The sequence below is a fragment of the Meles meles genome, chromosome 2, assembly GCF_922984935.1.
Source record: "Meles meles chromosome 2, mMelMel3.1 paternal haplotype, whole genome shotgun sequence".
Lineage (NCBI taxonomy): Eukaryota > Metazoa > Chordata > Mammalia > Carnivora > Mustelidae > Meles > Meles meles.
In genome coordinates this window covers 155,825,192-155,846,167 of record NC_060067.1, presented here as the reverse complement: position 1 = coordinate 155,846,167, position 20,976 = coordinate 155,825,192, and the positions used below count along the sequence as shown (strand labels likewise).

General features: G+C 36.0%; 1 protein-coding gene across 1 annotated transcript in view; it reads right to left on the bottom strand.

The window, feature by feature from the left end:
- Positions 1–7,185: 7,185 nt before the first annotated feature.
- The window catches only part of MTMR9 (myotubularin related protein 9), a 56,627-nt gene continuing 42,836 nt past the window's right edge, over positions 7,186–20,976 (bottom strand). Inside the window, exons 9-10 of the mRNA XM_045998029.1 lie at positions 18,992–19,143; positions 7,186–11,880 (exon numbers count right to left, since the gene is read on the bottom strand). Coding sequence (XP_045853985.1) covers positions 11,717–11,880; positions 18,992–19,143 — 316 coding nt within the window. The 3' untranslated portion in view covers positions 7,186–11,716. The remainder of the gene's footprint in view (positions 11,881–18,991; positions 19,144–20,976) is intronic.

Genomic DNA, 20,976 nt, shown 5'->3' with positions numbered 1-20,976 from the left:
TTTTCCAGTTACTCCAATGTCTAAAATTTCTCAGGGAGTCTATTTATTTAGTTAAATTTTATAACATTTTTTATTTTGTGATTTTTTATTTTTTAAAAGTTTTATTTATTTATTTGACAGAAATCACAAGTAGGCAGAGAGGCAGGCAGAGAGAGAAGGGGGGAAGCAGGCTCCCCACTGAGCAGAGAGCCCGATGCAGGGCTTGATCCCGGCACCTCAAGATCATGACCCAAGCCAAAGGCAGAGGCTTAACCAACTGAGACACCCAGGTTCCCCTAAAATTTGTTCTTTTGAATGGATCATACTTTCCTTGTTTTGGGGGGTTTTTTGTTTTTTGTTTTGCATGCTTGTGATTTTTTTGTTGTTGAAAATTAGACATTTGAATATTAAATGTGGTAACACTAGAAATTAAATTCTTGTGCTTTCACAGGGTTTGCTGGGGACTTTTTTTTTTTAATTTAAAGTTGTCATAGACTACTTCTTTAGTTGCTTTTCCAAACTAGTTTTGTATAGATTGTATTGCTTGTCATGTGTGGTCACTCAGATCTCTGTTCCTTCAGCTCCTCTTAACTTAATGTTTTGGCAGTTTTCTTGGAATGCCAGGAGCTTAAAAAAAATGACATAACAAGGGAGCCTAGGTGGGTCCGTCAGTTAAGTATCTACCTTCAGCTGAGATCATGATCTCGGGGTTCTGGGATGGAGCCCCATGTTGGGCTCCCTGCTCAGCAGGGAGTCTGCTTCTCCCTCTCCCTCTCCGCAGCCCAGTCACTCACGTGCTCTTTCTCTCAGATAAATAAAATCTTAAAACAAAAACAAGCAAACAAAAAATACTTCTTCCAATCTTTGCAGATCAGTTCTGTGTTGTGGCCCTCCTTCAACTTTAGTCTTGCACTGAGCCTAGGGATCATTTGTGGGTGAAAACCTAGGATCTTAACAATTTTCTCAACATGCATCTTAATTCAGGCATATATGTGGACTTCTAAAGTGCTCCATAAATATGAGTTCCTTTGAATGTCTTGATTTCTTAAAGAATTTTTCCCAGGTTTACCTCCCAGGCCTTAAGTATATTGACTATAGTTATACATCTTGACTATATTTTGCCCCAGGTGTTTGCAGGTTGTTAGTTCTTCTTACAGTATTTTGGATGAAAGACCCACTGCCTTCCAGCCTGAGTTCTGAGTTAGGTAGAAGAAAGATGAACACATTCCGTCAGTCCTTCAGGTATCCTCTAGACAGGTTACAACAGATTTAAGCAATGTATTTGATCAAAGTCTGCTCTGCTCTCTTCACAATGAGATACTAGAGACCCATAATGATAACTCAGGCTGGCACTGTTTCAAGACTGTGCTGTAGAGGGATGGGACAATGGCAGGTAGAAAAAAACGCCACAAATTTTTCCTACAGTTTTCAAGTCACCTTTGAATTCATTCAGGATTTGCTTTGTTACTGCAAAACTTGGGCTCTTCGAAAGTAAACTTTTGGGACTTCATCAAGATCAAAAGCTTCTGCACAGCAAAGGAAACAGTCAACAAAACAAAGAGGCAACCCACAGAATGGGAGAAGATATTTGCAAAGGACAGTATAGACACAAGGTTGATATCCAGGATCTATAAAGAACATCTCAAACTCAACACACACAAAACAGATAATCATATCAAAAAATGAGCAGAAGATATGAACAGACACTTCTCCAATGAAGCCATACAAATGGCCATCAGACACATGAAAAAATGTTCATCATCACTAGCCATCAGGGAGATTCAAATTAAAACCACATTGAGATACCACCTTACACCAGTTAGAATGGCCAAAATTAGCAAGACAGGAAACAACGTGTGTTGGAGAGGATGTGAAGAAAGGGGAACCCTCTTACACTGTTGGTGGAGATGCAAGTTGGTGCAGCCGCTTTGGAGAACAGTGTGGAGATTCCTCAAGAAATTAAAAATAGAGCTTCCCTATGGCCCTGCAATTGCAGTACTGGGTATTTACCCCAAAGATACAGATGTAGTGAAAAGAAGGGCCATCTGTACCCCAATGTTTATAGCAGCAATGGCCATGGTCGCCAAACTTTGGAAAGAACCAAGATACCCTTCAACGGATGATGGATAAGGAAGATGTGGTCTATAAAATCTATGGAGTATTATGCCTCTATCAGAAAAGATGAATACCCAACTTTTGAATCAACATGGACAGGACTGGAAGAGATTATGCTGAGTGAAATAAGACAAGCAGAGAGAGTCAATTATCATATGGTTTCACTTATTTGTGGAGCATAACAAATAACATGGAGGACATGGGGAGATGGAGAGGAGAAGGGAGTTGAGGGAAATTGGAAGGGGAGGTGAACCATGAGAGACTCTGGACTCTGAAAAACAACCTGAGGGTTCTGAAGGGGCGGGGGGTGGGAGGTTGGGGGAACAAGGTGGTGGGTATTAGTGAGGGCACCTGTTGCATGAGCACTGGGTGTGGTGCAAAAACAATGAACACTGTTATGCTGAGAAGAAAAAAAAAACTTGGGCTCTTTTCCAGAGTTCTGACAAACTTGGATCTAAAATTTGTTTTTTGACATTTCTGTTTGGAAATACAAGGTTAGATTTGCCTACTCCATCAATATCTTAATATCATTGTATATGCATTTTAAGGGAATTTATTCTGAAATTGCACTAATTAAATATTTGTAAATTGGAAAGTAGGTATATTAAACTCACATTATTTCATTATACATTTAAAAAATAATAAAAAACATAAATTTACCATCCTAACCATTTTAAGTATACAGTTCAGTATTGTTAAGTATATTCACATTGTGAATTTCTACAGCAATGTGAATATACTTAACAATACTGAATATTTTGATCTTGCAAAACTGAAACTCTACTATTTAAAGAAAATAACTGAACAATAATTCCCCATTTCCCCTTCCATCCAACCTATGGCAACCACCATTGTCCTTTCTGTTCCTACAGATTTGACTGCTTTAGACAACTTATATAAGTGCATCATAGAGCATTTGTCTTTTTGTAACTGGCTTATTCATTTAGCATGTCTTTAAGTTCCATACATGACATAGCATGGACAGGAACTCCTTTTTAAGCACTGAATAAGGGGGATCTGGGTGGCTTTGTGAGTTAAGTATCTGCCTTTGGCTCAGTTCATGATTCCAGGGTCCTGAGATGGAGCCCCACATCAGGCTCCCTACTCAGTGGGGAGCCTTCTCTCTCTTCCTCTGCCTCTTCACCTTCTGTCTGCTCATGCTGTCTTTTAAATAAATCTTTTAAAAAAATACTGAATAGTATTCCACTTTTGTATAGACCACATTTTGTTTGTCTAATCCATTGATGAATATTTGGGTTATCTCTCTATTGTGAATATTGCTACAATAACCTTGGGTATCCAAATACTTCTTTAGATTCTTTTGGATATAAAACCAGAAGTGGGATTGCTACATCAGATAATTCTATTTTTAATTTTTTTGAGGAACTTCTATATTGTTTTCCATAGTGTCTGCGCCATTTGACATTCCCACCAAACAGTACACAAGGATTTCAGGTTCTCCACATACTCAACACTTGTTATGTATTGTTTTTCTGAGAGCAGTCATCCTAATGGGTGTGAGCTATCTCGTTGTGGTTTTGATTTGCATTTCTCTGATGATTAGTGATGTTGAATGTCTTTTCATAGGCTTTTTAGTTGTTTATACATCTTCTTTGGAGAACTGTTTACTTAAATCCTTTGTCCATTTTTAAATCTGGTAATTTTGTTGAGTTGTGGGAATTCTCTATATATTCTGGATATTAACCCCTTGTTAGACATGATTGACAAGTATTTTCCCCCACTGTGTACATTGCCATCTCATTCTGTTGTTTCCTTTTATGTGCAAAAGTTTTTAAGTTTAATGTAGTCTATTTCTGCTTTTGTTGCTGTGTTTTTGGTGTCATATCCAAGAAGTCATTGTCAAATCCAATGTCATGAAGCTTTTCCCCATTTTAAGTGTATTGTTTACATCTTTAATCCATTGCATTAATTTTTGTATATGGTATAAAGTAACTAAAAAATTCTTTTGCATGTGGGTAGTATTTTCCTGGCAACATTTTTTGAAGAGACTGTCCTTTCCCTATCATGTAGTCTTAGCACCCTTATTGAATATCATCTGACCATATATATGAGGGTTTATTTCTTGGTTCTCCATTCTGTTCTACTGATTTTTGTGTTTATGCAAGTACAACACTGTTTTGATTATTGTAGGTCTGTAATACATTCAGCCATGATTAAAACATGATTTTAAGTTTTTGAGTCACTTTAATTCTGTCTGGTGTTTACAGCATAGAGCTGCATTTTACTTTATCACCCAATTTGGAGATTTTTTTTCTTTAAACAGATGAATCAAGGCCATTCACATTCACTGGTTGTCTGATGTTTGGTTCCAATTGTCCTTTGTTTTCTTATATTTACTGCGTGTATCATGATATGTTTACTATATTTTTTTGTGGTTCCTTTGTAGTTTTTATTTCCTTGGGTAGAAAAAAAATGGAAGATTTTCTAGAGATACATTTATAATACTATTTATAAAGGTAGCTCCATAGACACCTTTGTCCTCACCTTACATTCTATGGTTGATTTGCTGGGTTTAAATGATACCCTTGACTCCTATTACTTAAATGATAGCCAAGGAGCTTCTTTTACTTTGTCCCCTTTTTTCCTCTTATTTTAAAAATTGAATTATTTTTGCCAAAATGTATCCCTACCCAATATTCTTCTATCCCTTGTATTAATCTTGGATCTACAGTTACAGTATACTTAGCACCCTAATTTAGTTTTCCCAGTCATCTAATTGGATGAAATTCATTCTTTCACAGATTTCCCAGGAAGTACTCTTGATTAGCATTACCTGGGGTTCCTGCGTACTTAAAAACTTTGCTTTGACTCCTAAATTTTAGGTTGGCTGAATATAAAATCCTTGGCTCATATTTTTGTATAATTTGAAAATGCTCTCTCCTTATTTATCTTAGTATGTTGTTGAGAATTCTAACCTGATTTGACATTTTTTCTAGACAACCTGAGGATTTTGTTTTCCTCTTTATATTTAGCATCTAATGCTTCTACTAGGATATGTCTTGAAATTGGCCAATCTGGATCTACTTCCATTCAGACATTCTTCATTTTTGGAAGCTCTTCCTGAATTATAGGTTTAAATATTAGTTCTGTTCCATTATTATTCTTCTTAAGGAACTTCCAATTACTCATACATTGGATCTTCTTTGTGTGGCCTCTACGTTGAACTCTTTCTCTGTGACTCTTTTCACTTATTTTAAAAATTTTCACTCTGGCCTTTCAAACTTTTAATTATCTTCCATACACTTTCAGTTGAACCTGTTCTCCCTCAAGGACCTTGTAATTTAAAAGATGACTTTGTCTTTATTCCTCAGATTCTTCCCTGAATCTTCATTCAACTTTTGTTTTCTCTCTTCCTGCTTTGTTTTTCGTTCACTTCTGTTCTAAGTTTTGTAGTTTATCACTTGAGGTGTTTTCTCATATCATATCTGGAGTTTTCTTAAAAGTATTTACTCCTTTTGGAATGTATGTCAGTTTTCTTCTGTTCAGTGTTTCATTTTGGGGGGTAATTTTCATCAGCTGAGATATTTTCTTTTTAATCTTATAGCTCTGTATGAATGTCAACTACTGTTTTCTGTTCACTTTGAGTTCTTAAAATTTTTGAAGTTCAAACTTACAAAAACTTTTTAAGTTTTCTTCTGTAATTGAAGAATTTTCTTCTGTAAACTTCAAACAGACCAGTTATTTTGTAGAAGGTCCCCCAATTTAAGCTGGCCTGATGCTTCCTTATAATTAGATCCACGTTGTGCTTTCCTGGTTTGTTTTTATAAAAATGCCACAAAAGGGGTGCCTGGGTGGCTCAGTCAGTTAAGCATCTGATTCTTGATTTTGATTTAAGTTGTGGTCTCAGGGTCCTGGGATCAAGCCCACATCAGGCTCTGTGCTCAGTGCAGTCTCTCATCCCTCTCCCACCTCATTCCCCTTCACTCACTCACTCTAATAAATAACATCTTTAAAAAAAACAAAACAAAAAATCCTAAAATGCCACAAAAGTGATACATTGATCTTAGTAGTTTATGATCCATGATTTTGGTATGTGCCATAACTAGTAATGTTAATTGTGGTTGGATAAGGTGATATCTGCCTGGTTCCTTCACTGTAAAGTTACTGTTTTCCCCCTTTCTAACTAGCATTTTAAGGAAAGATACTTTGAGACTATATGCTTTCCCTTACAAACTCACCTGCCAGTTTTAGCACCCATAGATGATGACTGCCTAGATCAATTATTACTGCAGTGGCTGCCAAATAGTGACTTTCTAATTTTGTCATTCTTTCTATGTTTCATAGTTGGCTATCTAGTCTAAAAGAGAGCTTTCCCTTTTCCTTCATTGATTTATTCATGGTGATACAAACTGAGTAAACAGAATGCACAATACATACTCCTAAATCTTGAGAGATATCTTTGAAATATTTATGTAGAAAGGTCATGATGTCTGTAGCTTAACCTCGAATATTTCAGCAAAATAATAGCAATAATACACATACACAATCAGGAGTGTCAAGTCAAATGTGATAAATATTAATTATTCAGTCAAGTTGAACAGTATATGGGAGATCATTGTACTATTTTGCAACTTTTTTGTGGCTCTGAATTTTTTCAAAATATAAGGTTTATATATAGCAGTTTTGAGACACTGCCAAAACCTTCATAGATATTTGGAAAAAAAAATTAAAGTCAGTCTATAGATTTAATTTACCAGTATTTGAATATATTCAAATTTTATTACCCCTGTCTATAGACATTTAAAACTAGCATCTGTGCAACAGTCCTCTGAGACAGAGAGCACACCACACACATCTTATATACTAGGATAACAGTACCATGTTCAACAAGACTGTTTCATGATTAAGTAACCAAGCTTGACAAAGTACCCAACTCACCATGAGTGATTCCAGTTTCAGGACATAATTGAACTGATCACATAGGGAACATTACAAATAATATTAAAATGTCACAGAAACTTTAAAAAGTTTAGAATTCTTTCCTAAGACTATATATAGACAGGTTCACATAATAGAAACCCATCCATTACAGCACTCTGAGGTTTTAGCAAAGCATACGTTATACACATATTTGTCATACAGTGCAATTTTATTATGTAAGACATGAATAATAGTGCACTTAAATCCAAGAGTCACATTCAAATATATCAAGAATACAATCCAAATACCCGGCTATTGAAGAAAGACATATTCTTTTTTTTATATTACTAAATTGTGCAAGTATGTTTTTAGTGTAGAAGGTAATAGATCTGTAAGGATGCTAAACAACAGAACTCAGTGTATTTGTGTAGAATAATCCATGTCTCCAAAGATAGGCGCATTTTAAAAGTGAAGCAAATGGAAAATGTCTTGGGCAGAGACACAGGCAGTGCTGCACAAGTTGTTTTTATTACAAATTACTAATACAGTTAATCTGTATACTCACAGATGGTTAAACAGAATGTTTCTAAATATCAGGAAGCTTTCATCAAGAATTAGTTTTCAGGACAATGTAGTGTCTACAGTGACCCCCACTATTTTTCACTAAATTAGGCATAAACTACAGTTCCACAACAGAGTTCAAAAATAGGACTTTCTTAAGGGGAATTTAGATAAGAAGTTCAAACTTTCCAAAACCTCATCCTACAGTTTCACAGGGTGTCATCTGAGCTATTGGTTTAAAGAAAGAAGATGCTGTGGACACACTATAAAGACTCAGCGATGGTAGAAATAGTTTACTCAAGGAAAAACAAATCAGAAAACTGATACTATAAGGAAATTAGCATTCCATATCATCTGAGAATAAATATTAATGGAGGAATTAGTCTTTAAATGTTTTTTGTTAACATGGTAAATTACATAAAAATACTATCTGGTAATAACTTAGGATATCAGCTCTGGAGGGGGAAAAGATCTAACCCACATTAAAGAATAATAAATAACTAATCTATTATCTTGAGGTATAATAAACCTGTATCAGATGTACTGAGTGACTTCCTCTCTGGTAAATTTTGAAGCTGCCAGGACAGGGAATCAACTACTCTAAAATTTGCCCCTTTTTTGGTCGAGGAAATAACTTTCTGATAAAGGGTGCTCGTGATAGCCTCTTGTAGTTTTCACTCATTAAATCTGGATATGGATGAATACCAAAATTTTGCCTCAGGTTGGGGTCTGATAATAAGTGAATCTGATGACCTGGTTAAGACTGACAATTAGAATAGCTGATTTCAAAACCAGATCAACTACAAGAGTTACATCTCTACTAAGCAGATTTTAATTTATTTTAATTAATTAATTAATTAATTAGAGGGAGAGAGAGAGAGATAGTATGAGCAGCAGGGAGAGGGACAAGCAGGCTCCTGACTGAGCAGGGAGCCCAACATGGGGCTCCATCCCAGGACCCTGGGATCATAACCTGAGCCACCCAGGCACCCTGCAGATTTTTTTTTTTTAAGTACAGCAAAATGTTCCTTCTATTTTTCACTTCAGGAGACAAACTATTGATCAGACCTTTTCCATGATACTGATTTTTTAATTTAGCATAAATACTGAGTGAATCAAAGACTAAAATGTCACTAAATTTCATCCTTTAAAATGAAAAGCAATGATGTATCACCTCTGTAAATGAGGCCACAGAATTCAAAGAAAGCTTTTAAATTACCTGTACGGGATATGAAATGACTAACTGTTGTCTTCCAAAGTTTTCCCAAAAATCACTAAAATCTTGTTTTAAATGCCTAATTTCTCTTAGAAATAAAATATATTTATAGGTTGTTTTAATCCTACTAGATTTTATAGTTTCTGCTTGTTTTCTTCTCATTTAATAACCAGAATGAAAATCTTGACCAAGCAATTAATTAACTGAAAAGTCTTACCACCCAAAAAGTTTCAAAATCTTAATATAATCAACCAACTATGTTCTTGTGGTTTCTAAAAAAATTTGTTAATTTAAAATCTAAGGATCCCTGTATTGCCAATAGAGGACTATAGCAATCTTTTTTATTTTTAGAATATTCTCTGTAGGACCTACTTTTGCATCCCTAAAGTGTAAACCAGCCTTTACTATAAATGAATACATAAGATGCTTAATATATATAAACTTGATTATATCTCACTTGATTATTATTGGCTCCTACGGGGTAATTCATTTGCTCACTAATTCTGCCACACTCTCTTCATTCAAGTTTTTAAAGCCACATTTATCAAAGGTAATTCTCCAAACTTAATGTTTAATAAGTATGTTCTCATGAGTATATCCATTTTATGTATTCTTCTCATCCGAGGAATGGGTAACTTCATAGTAGTACTAAAATCTCGCTTTAAAGTATATTGATAATGCACCTTTGACACAGTTCTTGAGTTTGGGAAAACCCTAATATTTGCATTATTAATAATTGTCCCCTTTAAAAATGCACTGATAGCAAAGTTTGTTTTATGACCTATAAACAGGACTGAGGTTTGCACAATCCTGAATTACAAATTAATACTAAAATGCAAAACTTGTCCAAATAGCTTAAGATTGCTGCGTCAATAAAAGAAAAAGAAACACTATGCTATTATTGGACTCTGTCTCACACATAAAATATTCATCAGGAAGACAGGTTTAAATTGATGGCATACAATTTCTCCATGACCAAGCCTAATAAAAGCCCTCATCCATGGAAGCCCAATGGCCAATGTCACCAGTGGGAGTTATTTCTAAAGAATCACTAAAAAGAACAACAACAAAACAAAACTCTAAATGGTTTTCCATATGGGTCCATTAATTGAGAAGGGTTCCTTCATATCTATTCTTGAGACAAAAACAGGAGCAAACAAAAGGATCAGCAGCATGAACAAATGCAGCAAGCGATTTTAAGGGATGATAGAAAAGCTAGAGTATTTCCTATTTTAAAATATTAATATAAACATTTCACACAACATGGAGATATCAATAGCAAGATCTCCTTTGCTCCTTGCTGTAGCCTTTTGTGAGGGCTTTAATGCCTAAAGACTCATAACTATAGCCAAGAAAATAAGTCGAGAGTAAATCTGAGCTTAGAGAAGAAGGCAGGCAAATATACCAAAGGAGAGTTCTGATATGTGTTGTTGTTGTCCAAGCCTTTTGCTACCAGTCCAAGAAAACAAAAAAGATGAAGTCTGGGCAACTGGAGAAGGAAAGTATTTGCTATTTTCTAAAGTGTCTGAATGTGGCCATAGATTATGCTAGACTAGATATTTTTTTGAATTATATTTTTAGCTCAATATATAGCTCTAAAGCAGGGTTCAGTTTTGGTGTGCTTTACACTGAAATGGTTATAAACAGATGGGGTGGAAATGGTATTAAACATTTACTCTTCAACTATCCTTTTAATAGAAAACTAAAATTGATAGTATTTATTACAATGAACAGTGCCACAAAACAGAAATGTATATAGAAAGCACTGAACCACAAACTTTCAGCGTAGCAGGCATAAACTAGCATAGCATAAATACGGTCATAACATTGAAACATTTCAATCTGTTTCTGCAGTTTAAAACATAGCTGTGTCATGTTCATAAACTTTCACCTCCACTTTAATTAGATTTGCCTAACATATAATGAACAAATCAGCAGAGTCAAGATAAATTTTCAAAAGGCTCAGGCCAACATGAAAGGTTTAAGTTTAGTATCAGTAAACTCTTAGAATACTTAAAAATAAAAACAAAACATAATAAAACTTAACACATACAGATACATGAAACAGTACAGTAAGAACTTCAGACAAGGGCAGTGCATTTCTGGTTTAAGGAAACCGTATTTGTAGCTTAATTATAACAAACTAACATCTATCCTAAATGATGATTTAATGGGATATCCAGCATTTGATATGCATTTAATATGTATGGTGAAAAACCTGAAAAACCAATTCAACAGTAACGATACCGTATCAGTAACAAAGTCCTACTTTATTTCTATATTGCACATACTTTTACTGTCTACTATTAAAATTTACTTCTTAATGTAAATATCAGAGGATTATACTATAATCCTTGTAAAAATATTTACCTTGAATAAATATTCAGATTTCCCTTTCTTGACAAACCAGAATGAGAATGAATTCAGCTTTGTTAATCCAAAGCTATTTTAAAGAGAAGGGCAAAGGTGTTGGAAATAGCACGTTAATCACAAAATTCTTGGCTTATCAACCATTTCAGTTTTGAAAAATATTTCTTATACGGAGTGTTTAAAAGTCTGATCTTTTTTTAAACTAACAAGTATTCCCTAAAGAGATTAATCATATCCTTGACTGGTCTGGAGCACTGTTTGGAAAGTAGACACAGAAAAAATTTTAGGATTAAATGGCATATAACACAAATGGCATTAAATAGGTCACCTGTTTCACATAAAGTAAAATGACTAGCACCTCCTTTCTGCTCCCAAAGTAAAGAGGCCTAACAGGCCACATGAAACATGAGTAACTACAGTAAGTTTCATTCATAAAGTACTGAGAAATCCACTATATTAGAGGGTTCTCACATCTAAAGCCTTACGTTCAAGGCTTCAGTTCACTATGTAAAAGTGAACTGAAGGGCCAAGGGAGAGAGAGGTGGGATTCAGGTCCTGGAAGGTCCTCATTTATGCAGGTTGTGGGGAGACTTTTCAGGGACTCTCCTGCATTCCATCCTCAGTTTCCAGTTCTGCCAACTGCCTCCTAAGTAGATTTACTTTTGCCTGTAATTCCTTGTTATATTCAATGATGTTAACCATTTCTTCATATGCTTCATCCAAATACTTGGAGGATCTGTTCCAACGTAGGAAAATACCTATTGAATCCAGTAAAGGAAGACAGAAGGCAAAAAAATACATACAATGGATTAACATTATTGCATATATGATATATTCTTTTTGTTTTTTTTTAACAATTCACCTCTATATTTTATTATACTCTGAAATAGGCAAGTATTTTTGAGGTACTGAAAGTGTAACTAAATACACTAAAACATCATTATTTCTTTGTACATAATTTTCATTCTTCAAACCCCCCACAAAATTATGAAATGGATTAAAACACTACTCTCTGATATATCCAGGATTATAAGTAAGCTGGTAACTTACAATGCCATAAATTTTCCAGTTCCACAATACAAATCATTTTTTTTTTTTCCAATTATAGAACTTTACTCAGCCCTGTAGGACCTTATACACGTATAAAATCACTTTCACTAGAAAAGTGACAGTTAAGGCAACAGCAGAACCATAAACATTGTTATTTAAAAACCTAAACTTCCCAACAAAAGCTTAGGACCAGATGCCTTCACAGGTGAATTCTACCAAACATTTGGAGAACAGTTAATACTTATTCTCTTTAAACTACTCCAAAAAGCTGAAGCAGAAGGAATGTTTCCAAACTCATTCCATGAGGCCAGCATTACCCTGATACCAAAACCAAATAAACACAGCACAAAAAAAAGAAAATTGTAGGCCAATAACCCAGATGAAACTAGAAGCAACAATCCTGAACAAAATTATCAGCAAACTGAATTCAACAATACATGAAAAGCACAGTATACCATCAAGCAGGATTTATTCTAGGGATGCCAGCATGGTTCAATACCCACAAATCAACACAATATACCACATTAACAAAAACAAGGATAAAACCAAGTGATCATCTCAATAGATGCAGACAAAGCATTTGATAAAATTCAATATTCATTTATGATTAAAAACTCACAACAAAATGGGTACAAAGGCCATGTATGACAAACCAATAGCTAACATACACAACAGTGAAAAGCTGAAAGCTTTTCCTCCAGATCACAAATAAGATAAGGAGGCCTACTCTTACTAACGCTTTTATTCAACACAGTATTGGAGATCCTAGCCCAGAAATCAGACAAGAAAAAGATATAAAAGGCTCTCAAATTGGAAAAAAATTAAAACTGCCACTATCGGCAGATGACATGATACTATATATAAAAAATCCTGAAGACTCCACCAAAAAACTATTGAAACTAGTAAATTCAGTACAGTTGAAGGATATAAAATACACATAAACCCACATTTTTATACAGTAATAATGAACTACCAGAGAAATTAAAGATAAAAAATTCCATTTATAGTTGCATAAAAAAAAACCCTATGAATAGGAGGAAGATCTTTCACCAAAGAGGTAAAAGAACTAAGATATTGGTAAACTGAAGACAGCACAAATAAATGGGAAGATACACCATGCTCATGGACTGGAAGAATATTGTTAAAATGCCCATACTACTTAAAGTATCTCCAGATTCAATGCAATCCCTATCAAAAGGCATTTTTCACAGAAATAGAACAAATAATCCTAAAATCTGTATGAAAACACAAAAGACCCCAAATAGTCAAAGCAATCTTGAGAAAAGAACAAAGCTGGAATCACCTTCCCTGATTTCAATATATATTACAAAGCTACAGTGAACAAAACAGTATGTTAACAGCACAAAAACAGACATAGATCAACAAAACAGAATAGAGTACAGCAATAAGCCCCTACTTAGACAGTCAACTCTTCAACAAAGGAGACAAGAATATACAGTGGAGAAAAGACGGGGGCTCCTGGGTGGCTCAGTGGGTTAAAGCCTCTGCCTTCAGCTTAGGTCATGATCTCAGGGTCCTGGGATCGAGCCCCGCATTGCGCTCTCTGCTCAGCGGGGAGCCTGCCTTCCCCCTCTCTCTCTGCCTGCCTCTCTGCCTGCTTGTGATTTCTGTCAAGCAAATAAAAATAAAATCTTAAAAAAAAAAAAAAAAGATGGTCTCTTCAATAAATGATGCTGGGAAAACTGGACAGCTACATGCAAAACAATGTACTGGACCACTTTCTTATATCATATCAAAAATAAACTCACAATGGATTAAAGGTTTAAAGGTAAGAACAGAAGTGATAAAACTCCTAGAGGAAAGCATAGGCAGTATTTTTTTGACATTAGTTTTAGCAGGAATTTTTTGGATATGTCTCTTCAGGCAAAGGCTAACAAAACCAAAAATGAACAAATGGGACATCTGACTAGAAAGCCTGCCTTTATTTATTTATTTATTTATCTATCTATTTATTTATTTATTTATAAAAGATTTTATTTATTTATTTGACAGAGACATTGAGAGAGGGAACACAAGCAGGGGGAGTGGGAGAGGGAGAAGCAGGCTTCCTGCCGAGCAGGGAGCTGGATGTAGGCCTTAAGCCAGGACCCTGGGCTCATGACCTGAGCCAAAGGCAGACACACTCAATGACTGAGCCACATGTGCCCCAGACTAGAAAGGGAAAACTTTTTTTTTAATTTTTTTTTAAAGATTTTATTTATTTATTTGACAGAGAGAGAAAGAGAGAGAGACATAGTACAAGCAGGGGGAGCAACAGACAGAGGGAGAGGGAGAAGCAGGCTCCCCATGGAGCAGGGAGCCTGAAGTGGGGCTCGATCCCAGGACTCTGGGATCATGAACTGAGCCGAAGGCAGCTGCTTAACAAATGAGCCACCAGGTGCCCCATGACTAAAAAGCTTTTAAACGAAGGAAACCATCAACAAAACAAAAGGTAACCTACTGAATGGTTATTTTCAAATGATATAACTGATAAAGGGTTAGTATAAAATATATAAAGGAATCACTTAATTCAACATAAAAAAATCCAATTTAAAAAAAAGGTGTATGACTTGAATAGACATTTCTCCAAAGAAGATGTAGATGGCTAAGAGACACACAAAAAGATGCTCAACATTACAAATTATCAGGGTAAAATGCAAATAAAAACCACAACGAGATATTAGCTCATACCTGTCAGAATGGCAAAAAGACAAGAAATAATAACCACTGGCAAGGGTGCAGAGAAAAGGGAAACCTCATGCACTGTTGGTGGGAATGCAAAATTGTGTAGCCAATATGAAAACCAGTATGGAGATTCCTCAGAATATTAAACATAAACTACTATATTGTGGAGGCTGAGAAAAATCAAGGCCATCCCACCTCAAGTTTAGCCTTAGCATAAGTACAGCTATCTCAGACCTCTGTGCCCAAGGGCTGAACTTTCCTTACTTTACTTTAGTTCCAGGAAGCCCCACCTTACTTTAGTTCTAAAGACCCCCATCCTACTTTAGTTCCAGGAAGCCCCACCCTGCTTTGGTTCCGGAGACCCCCACCCTGCTTTAGTAACAGGAACCCATAAATACCCTTGCCTTAACTAAGCTCGGGGTCCAAGTCCCTACTCCACTGCATCGAGTATACTTGGGCCCAAGCTTAAGCATGTCACCTCGGGGTCCAAGTCCCTACTCCGCTGTGTCGGGTATACTTGGGCCCAAACTTAAGTTTGTCAAATAAACCCTCATGTGATTGCATCAGTGCTTGGCTCCTTGGTGGTCTCTCGGATGCGAAAACTTCGGGCACAACAATATGATCTAGCATTTCGACTTCTGGGTATTTATCCACAAAAATGAAGACACAAATTCCAAAAGAATGCACCCTTATGTTAACTGCAGCATTATTTATGATAGCCAAGGTATGGAAGCAACCTAAGTATCCACCAACAGATGAATGGGTAAAGAAGATGTGGTATATATACACCATAATGGAATACTATCCAGTCATAAAAAAGAATGACATCTTCCTATTTGCAACAACATATATGAGTCTAGATGGTATTACACCAAGTGAAATAAGTCAGGTAGAGAATGATAAATACCACATAATTTCACTTAGATGTGGAATCTAAAAATGAAAACCAAAACAAAAGAAAATAGAGCCATACTCACAGATACAGAGAACAATTTGATAGTTGCCACAGGGGAGGGAGATGGGGTGATGGACAAAATAGGAGGAGAGGATTAAAAGGCACAAACTTCTAGTTATAAATAAGACATGGGGATGCAATGTATTAGAGTTAATAACAGTGTAACAACTTTGTATGGTGACAGGCTGTAGCTAGACTTACTGTGATGATCATTGTGTAATGTATGTAAATGTTGAATCACTATGTTGTACACCCGAAACTAATTATATGTCAACTTCACTTCAATCAAGGAAGATAATAAAAACCTAAACTTCAGTGCTCTGTCTCTTAAGAGGTGCTCTTTTAATTCTACAGGGACGTCCTTCTTTTCCCAATAATTATTCTTTTATTATAGACTAAAAGGAAACATTTCCTCATCTGCACAGATCTACATAAACTGTACCATCCCAACATCATGGGGTAAAGACATTCAAATAAGGAGGTACAAAAACTTTCCAGGCAGTAATATGTCAGTAGCTGGTAAGTTCATAAAGGTTTTACGATTCTTTAAAACACTTCTATAAACCAATCTGCCAGAACCATAAAGTTACTCTCTATCAGAAAGGGAAAACAGAAACATAGCTTGAAGACTGGACTTTGTGGATTTTTCCATTATATGAGCCTGTATTTGAAATCCTGTTCTTCAATTCAGGAATTACTTAATACTAATGATTACCTATGATGTAAATATAAACAGAAGAGAAACATTTTAAGGTCAAAGAGTAATCTCGTTATACAACCCATATACCTACTATGAGAAGATTTTACCTTGCACAGAATTTCTTCCATTTCTAAGCTGGGCACTAAACACAAACGGAAACTCTGTTCTTAATGGAATGGTAGGAATTCATTCATGTAACAAGATTTACTCCAATCACTTCATCTCTAAACTCTCAATGAGGTTTGGTAAAAACTAGTTTAATCATCCCTTGGGCCATCCAACTCCAATTATGGCTTTTCTCCCAAGTAGCTAGTCTCTTATGTTACGTATTAAACATGACAGTGGCTTCTAGGTAAACTGTCCCAGAAATCTTTAACAAAAAGTTTGGCTGTAAGGTCTCATTGAAGAGATCACTGATCCTGCACAGGTGACTATCTACAACAGCTGAGAAAGTAGGCAAAGAGAAGTTCTGAGCAGCCAGAAATTTCTAAGCACTAAAGCTCAGACTCCAAGAATCTGGAGCCTATCTGAGGCTGCTTTCTTACAACTCTAACTTGGGAACGCCTCTTGGGAATGCCTCAACAGATAAGATTAGAAACATAAACCCAGGAGGAAGGAAGGCAGCTAATGACAGTTATGCCAAGAGGAATGAGAGTGAGAGCTGACATCCAGACAAGTGACAGAGACCCAGTCTCAAACTGAGAGAGCAAAGCAATCTGAGGCCCTTTTACAGTTAAAGGGCAGTTTCCCACATATGAATTGCCCTTGTGGGCATAACATATTAAAACGTGGTATAATAACTGACATTTATGGCAATTCAGTTCAATTACCAAACAGCTAGCATTCCCTGTGTGTAGACTTTGTGCTGTTTAATACAAAGATGAGGGGTGCCTGGGTGGCTCAGCTGGTTAAGCCTCCGACTCTTGGTTGAGATCATGATCTTGGGGTCTTGGGATCAAGCGCTGTGCTGGGCTCAGCACAAGAGTCTGCTTGAGATTCTCTCTCTCCCTTTTTCTCTGCCCCTCCCCCTGCTCATGCTCTCTGTTTCCTTAAATAAATAAATGAATCTTTCAAAAATACAAAGATGAATAAAGATGTACTTATTACCTTCAAAATGATTAAATAAAAAGAAATGGCATTTTGTAATCTTTGTTTAATAGATGGCTAATATATTTTAGATTTTGGTTAGATTTTTAAAAATAAGCTTTGGTATTTATGGAGATAAATTTCAGGAGTCTGAAAAATTAATGTAGGTTAAATACCTTCTTTAGAATGAACTGGAAAATTAAGTATGAATTATTGTTCCCATGAACAATGAGATATGTACATCAGTGCATAGATAACATTATGTATGTTTATAGAACCTTACCAGAATAAATGGTTCATTAACGCTTCAATTGCATTTAGCAAAGTAAACTTTCCTAATGGCTACTTAATAAAGGAAACAGAAACCATCTGTTTGGAGCTTAAAATTTATTCCTATCCCAACTACCTACAAACTTTTTACACATATACTTTCCCTAATGCCCATGAGAATGAGAATACCCAAAGGGGGAAAAAGATCCAAAAACAAGAAGTGTTGTCAAGGACGTGGAGAACTTGAAACCCTTGTGCACTGTTGGTGGAACTGTAAAATGGTGCAACTATTATGGAAAATGGTATGGTGGTTTCTCAAAAATTCCTTAAACAGAATTATCATATGATCCAACAATTCCACTTCTGGGTACATAACCCAAAAAATCAAAAGCAGTGTCTTGAAGAGATATTTGTGCATCTGTGTGCCAACAGGTAGAAGCAACCCAAGTGCCCATCAGTGTAAGAATGGGTAAAAAAAAAAAATGTGGTAAACCCATATGATGGCAAACTATTCAACCTTAGACATTCTGACACAGGCTACAATATGGATGACTCTTGAGGACATTATGTTAAGTGAAAGAAGTCAGTCACAAAAAGACAAATACTGTATGATCTCGCTCATATGAGGTATCTAGAGTTGTCAAACTGATAGACACAGAAAGCAGAAAGGTAGTTACTAGGGGCAATGGGAAGTTGTTTAGTGAGTAGAGAGTTTCAAATTTGCAAGAAGAAAAGTTCTGGAGGCCTGTTTTGTAACAACAGGAATATACTTGGCAAGAATGAATTGTATACCTAAACATGGTTAAGTTGGTAAATTTTAGTCACAATTAAAAATAGTAATGTATCTTCCTACCTAGGGAAAATGTCCAATATTAACAGCAGTATCCATCAAATAACCACTGTTTATCTCTGAAATGGGGGCTGAACAAAACAAGTATGACTAAATAACACATGTGAAAGAGAAAACCACGTCCACACTGAGAAAAAAAAGGGCAGTCACACACAGCTCTGAGGGTCAGGTCCACTCACCATCTTCAAATATCAACAACAGCAGGTACTCAGAGGCAGTTCAGAGAGGATCCTAGACTATCAATAAAAAGTCTGCAAAAGATGCACAGCTTACCTTCCCATAGCTGAAGACTCTGTGGAGCAACTGAAGGCCAGATGACAAGATTGTTGGCTTCAAAGAGAGGATTGGTGAACTTACTCAGTTCACCAGGCCGATTGACCCAAGACCACAGAGACATCGTTTTCTGCTGCAGCTTCAACTTACATCTGATTAAGGAAGAAAATTGCCATTAAAGCAATTACATGGTAACAACCATCATTAAATGCTTCTCCCCAGAGGACAGTTTCTTCTCTGTGTATATTAAAACTTTTAACAGATGAATAAAATGTTGTAGAATAACAATATTTGTCAGAAAATACAACCAGCATTGTAACTCTCAGTAACAAAACAAGGATAAAACCAGAATCTGGTCATGTTAGGCATAGTGTTAAACAATAACCCAGAGAACAGAATGTTACTATATACAACTCCTTTACTGTATCTGGAACTGTGTTTTATTTTTTAAAGATTTTATTTATTTAGTTGATAGAGAGCAAGAGCACGCATCAACACAAGCATGGGGAGAAGCAGAACCCCCACTAAGCAGGAAACCTCACATGGGGCTTGATCTCAGGACTCTGAGATCATGACTTGAGCCAAAGGCAGAAACTTAACTGAGCCACCCAGGCACCCCGGCACTGTACTTTTTTTTTTTTTTTTTTTTTAAAGATTTTATTTATTTATTTGACAGATAGAGATCACAAGTAGGGAGAGAGGCAGGCAGAGAGAGAGAGAGGAGGAAGCAGGCTCCCTGCCAAGTAGAGAGCCCGATGCGGGGCTCGATCCCAGGACCCTGGGATTATGACCTGAGCGAAAGGCAGAGGCTTTAACCCACTGAGCCACCCAGGCGCCCCCCGGCACTGTACTTTAATTTAAAATAACTAAATATAAAAATAACTTTTTTTGTTTTGGAAAAGTCTAGAATACAAAGAACAAAGATTAGAGATATATTAAAAATGGAGGTTGAGTCAAATCTCAAATCCTAAAATTTTTTCAAGACTTAGCTTCTAGAACAAATAGATTACATGTATATAAAATGCAGATGGATTGTCAAAGAATAAAAATGAATATATCTTGATGTAAATACAGATACGATCTACATTTATATACAATGAACAGCCTTCATAAGAATAACCCTGGAGTGCCCATGTGGCTCAGCTGGTTAAGCAAACTGCCTTCGGCTCAGATCATGATCCCAGAGTCCTGGAATCTAGACCCGCATTAGACTCCCAGCTCCAAGGTGAGTCTGCTTCTCCCTCTGACCTTCTCCCCTCTTATGCTCTCTCTCACTCTGTCTCTTTCTCTCCTAAATAAATAAATACAATTAAAAAAAAAACAACAACCTGGAATTCTGTAACACTCTTTTATCATAGAATAAACTCACAGGGATGGAAAGTGAACTGGTACATTAAAAAAAAAAAATTTAACAAGAACTGAAAGATAATTTGTGGTAAACCTTACATCAACCAAAAAGAGAATATATTCAATTTTCACAGGGTTCTACTCAAGTTGAAATTTTGCTATAAAATTGGTTTTGTCTCTGGAATTACTAGATTATTAGTTCATTATGCACATCCTTTATATGCTATCAATAAAAAGAATCCACATAACCAAAGAACCCCCCCCATATAGTACTGCAATTTAATTGCTAGGATAGCAAGTCCTATACTATGTCCCCAGGAACCAGGCATGGTGAGGATAGGAAACCACCATATCCACTGCTCCTTCAGTAAGTGGTTTGGTCCTGCCCCCAACCCTATCACCAGCCAGTCACTGAAGTTTTCCCACCTGAGCCCACCCCATACAGCTTCAGAATCCTTCTCAATCAGCCCTACTGATAGGATCTACCAAATGGTAATCAGAATGTGAGATAAAATGCTACCATGATCCCTTTATTAAAGGCTAGTTCTGGGGATATAAGTAAACATAACATCAAAAAGCAGTCCATAGTCAAACATGTTATTTAAGTGCTGAATTAAAGTTATAAATGTTGCTTTACT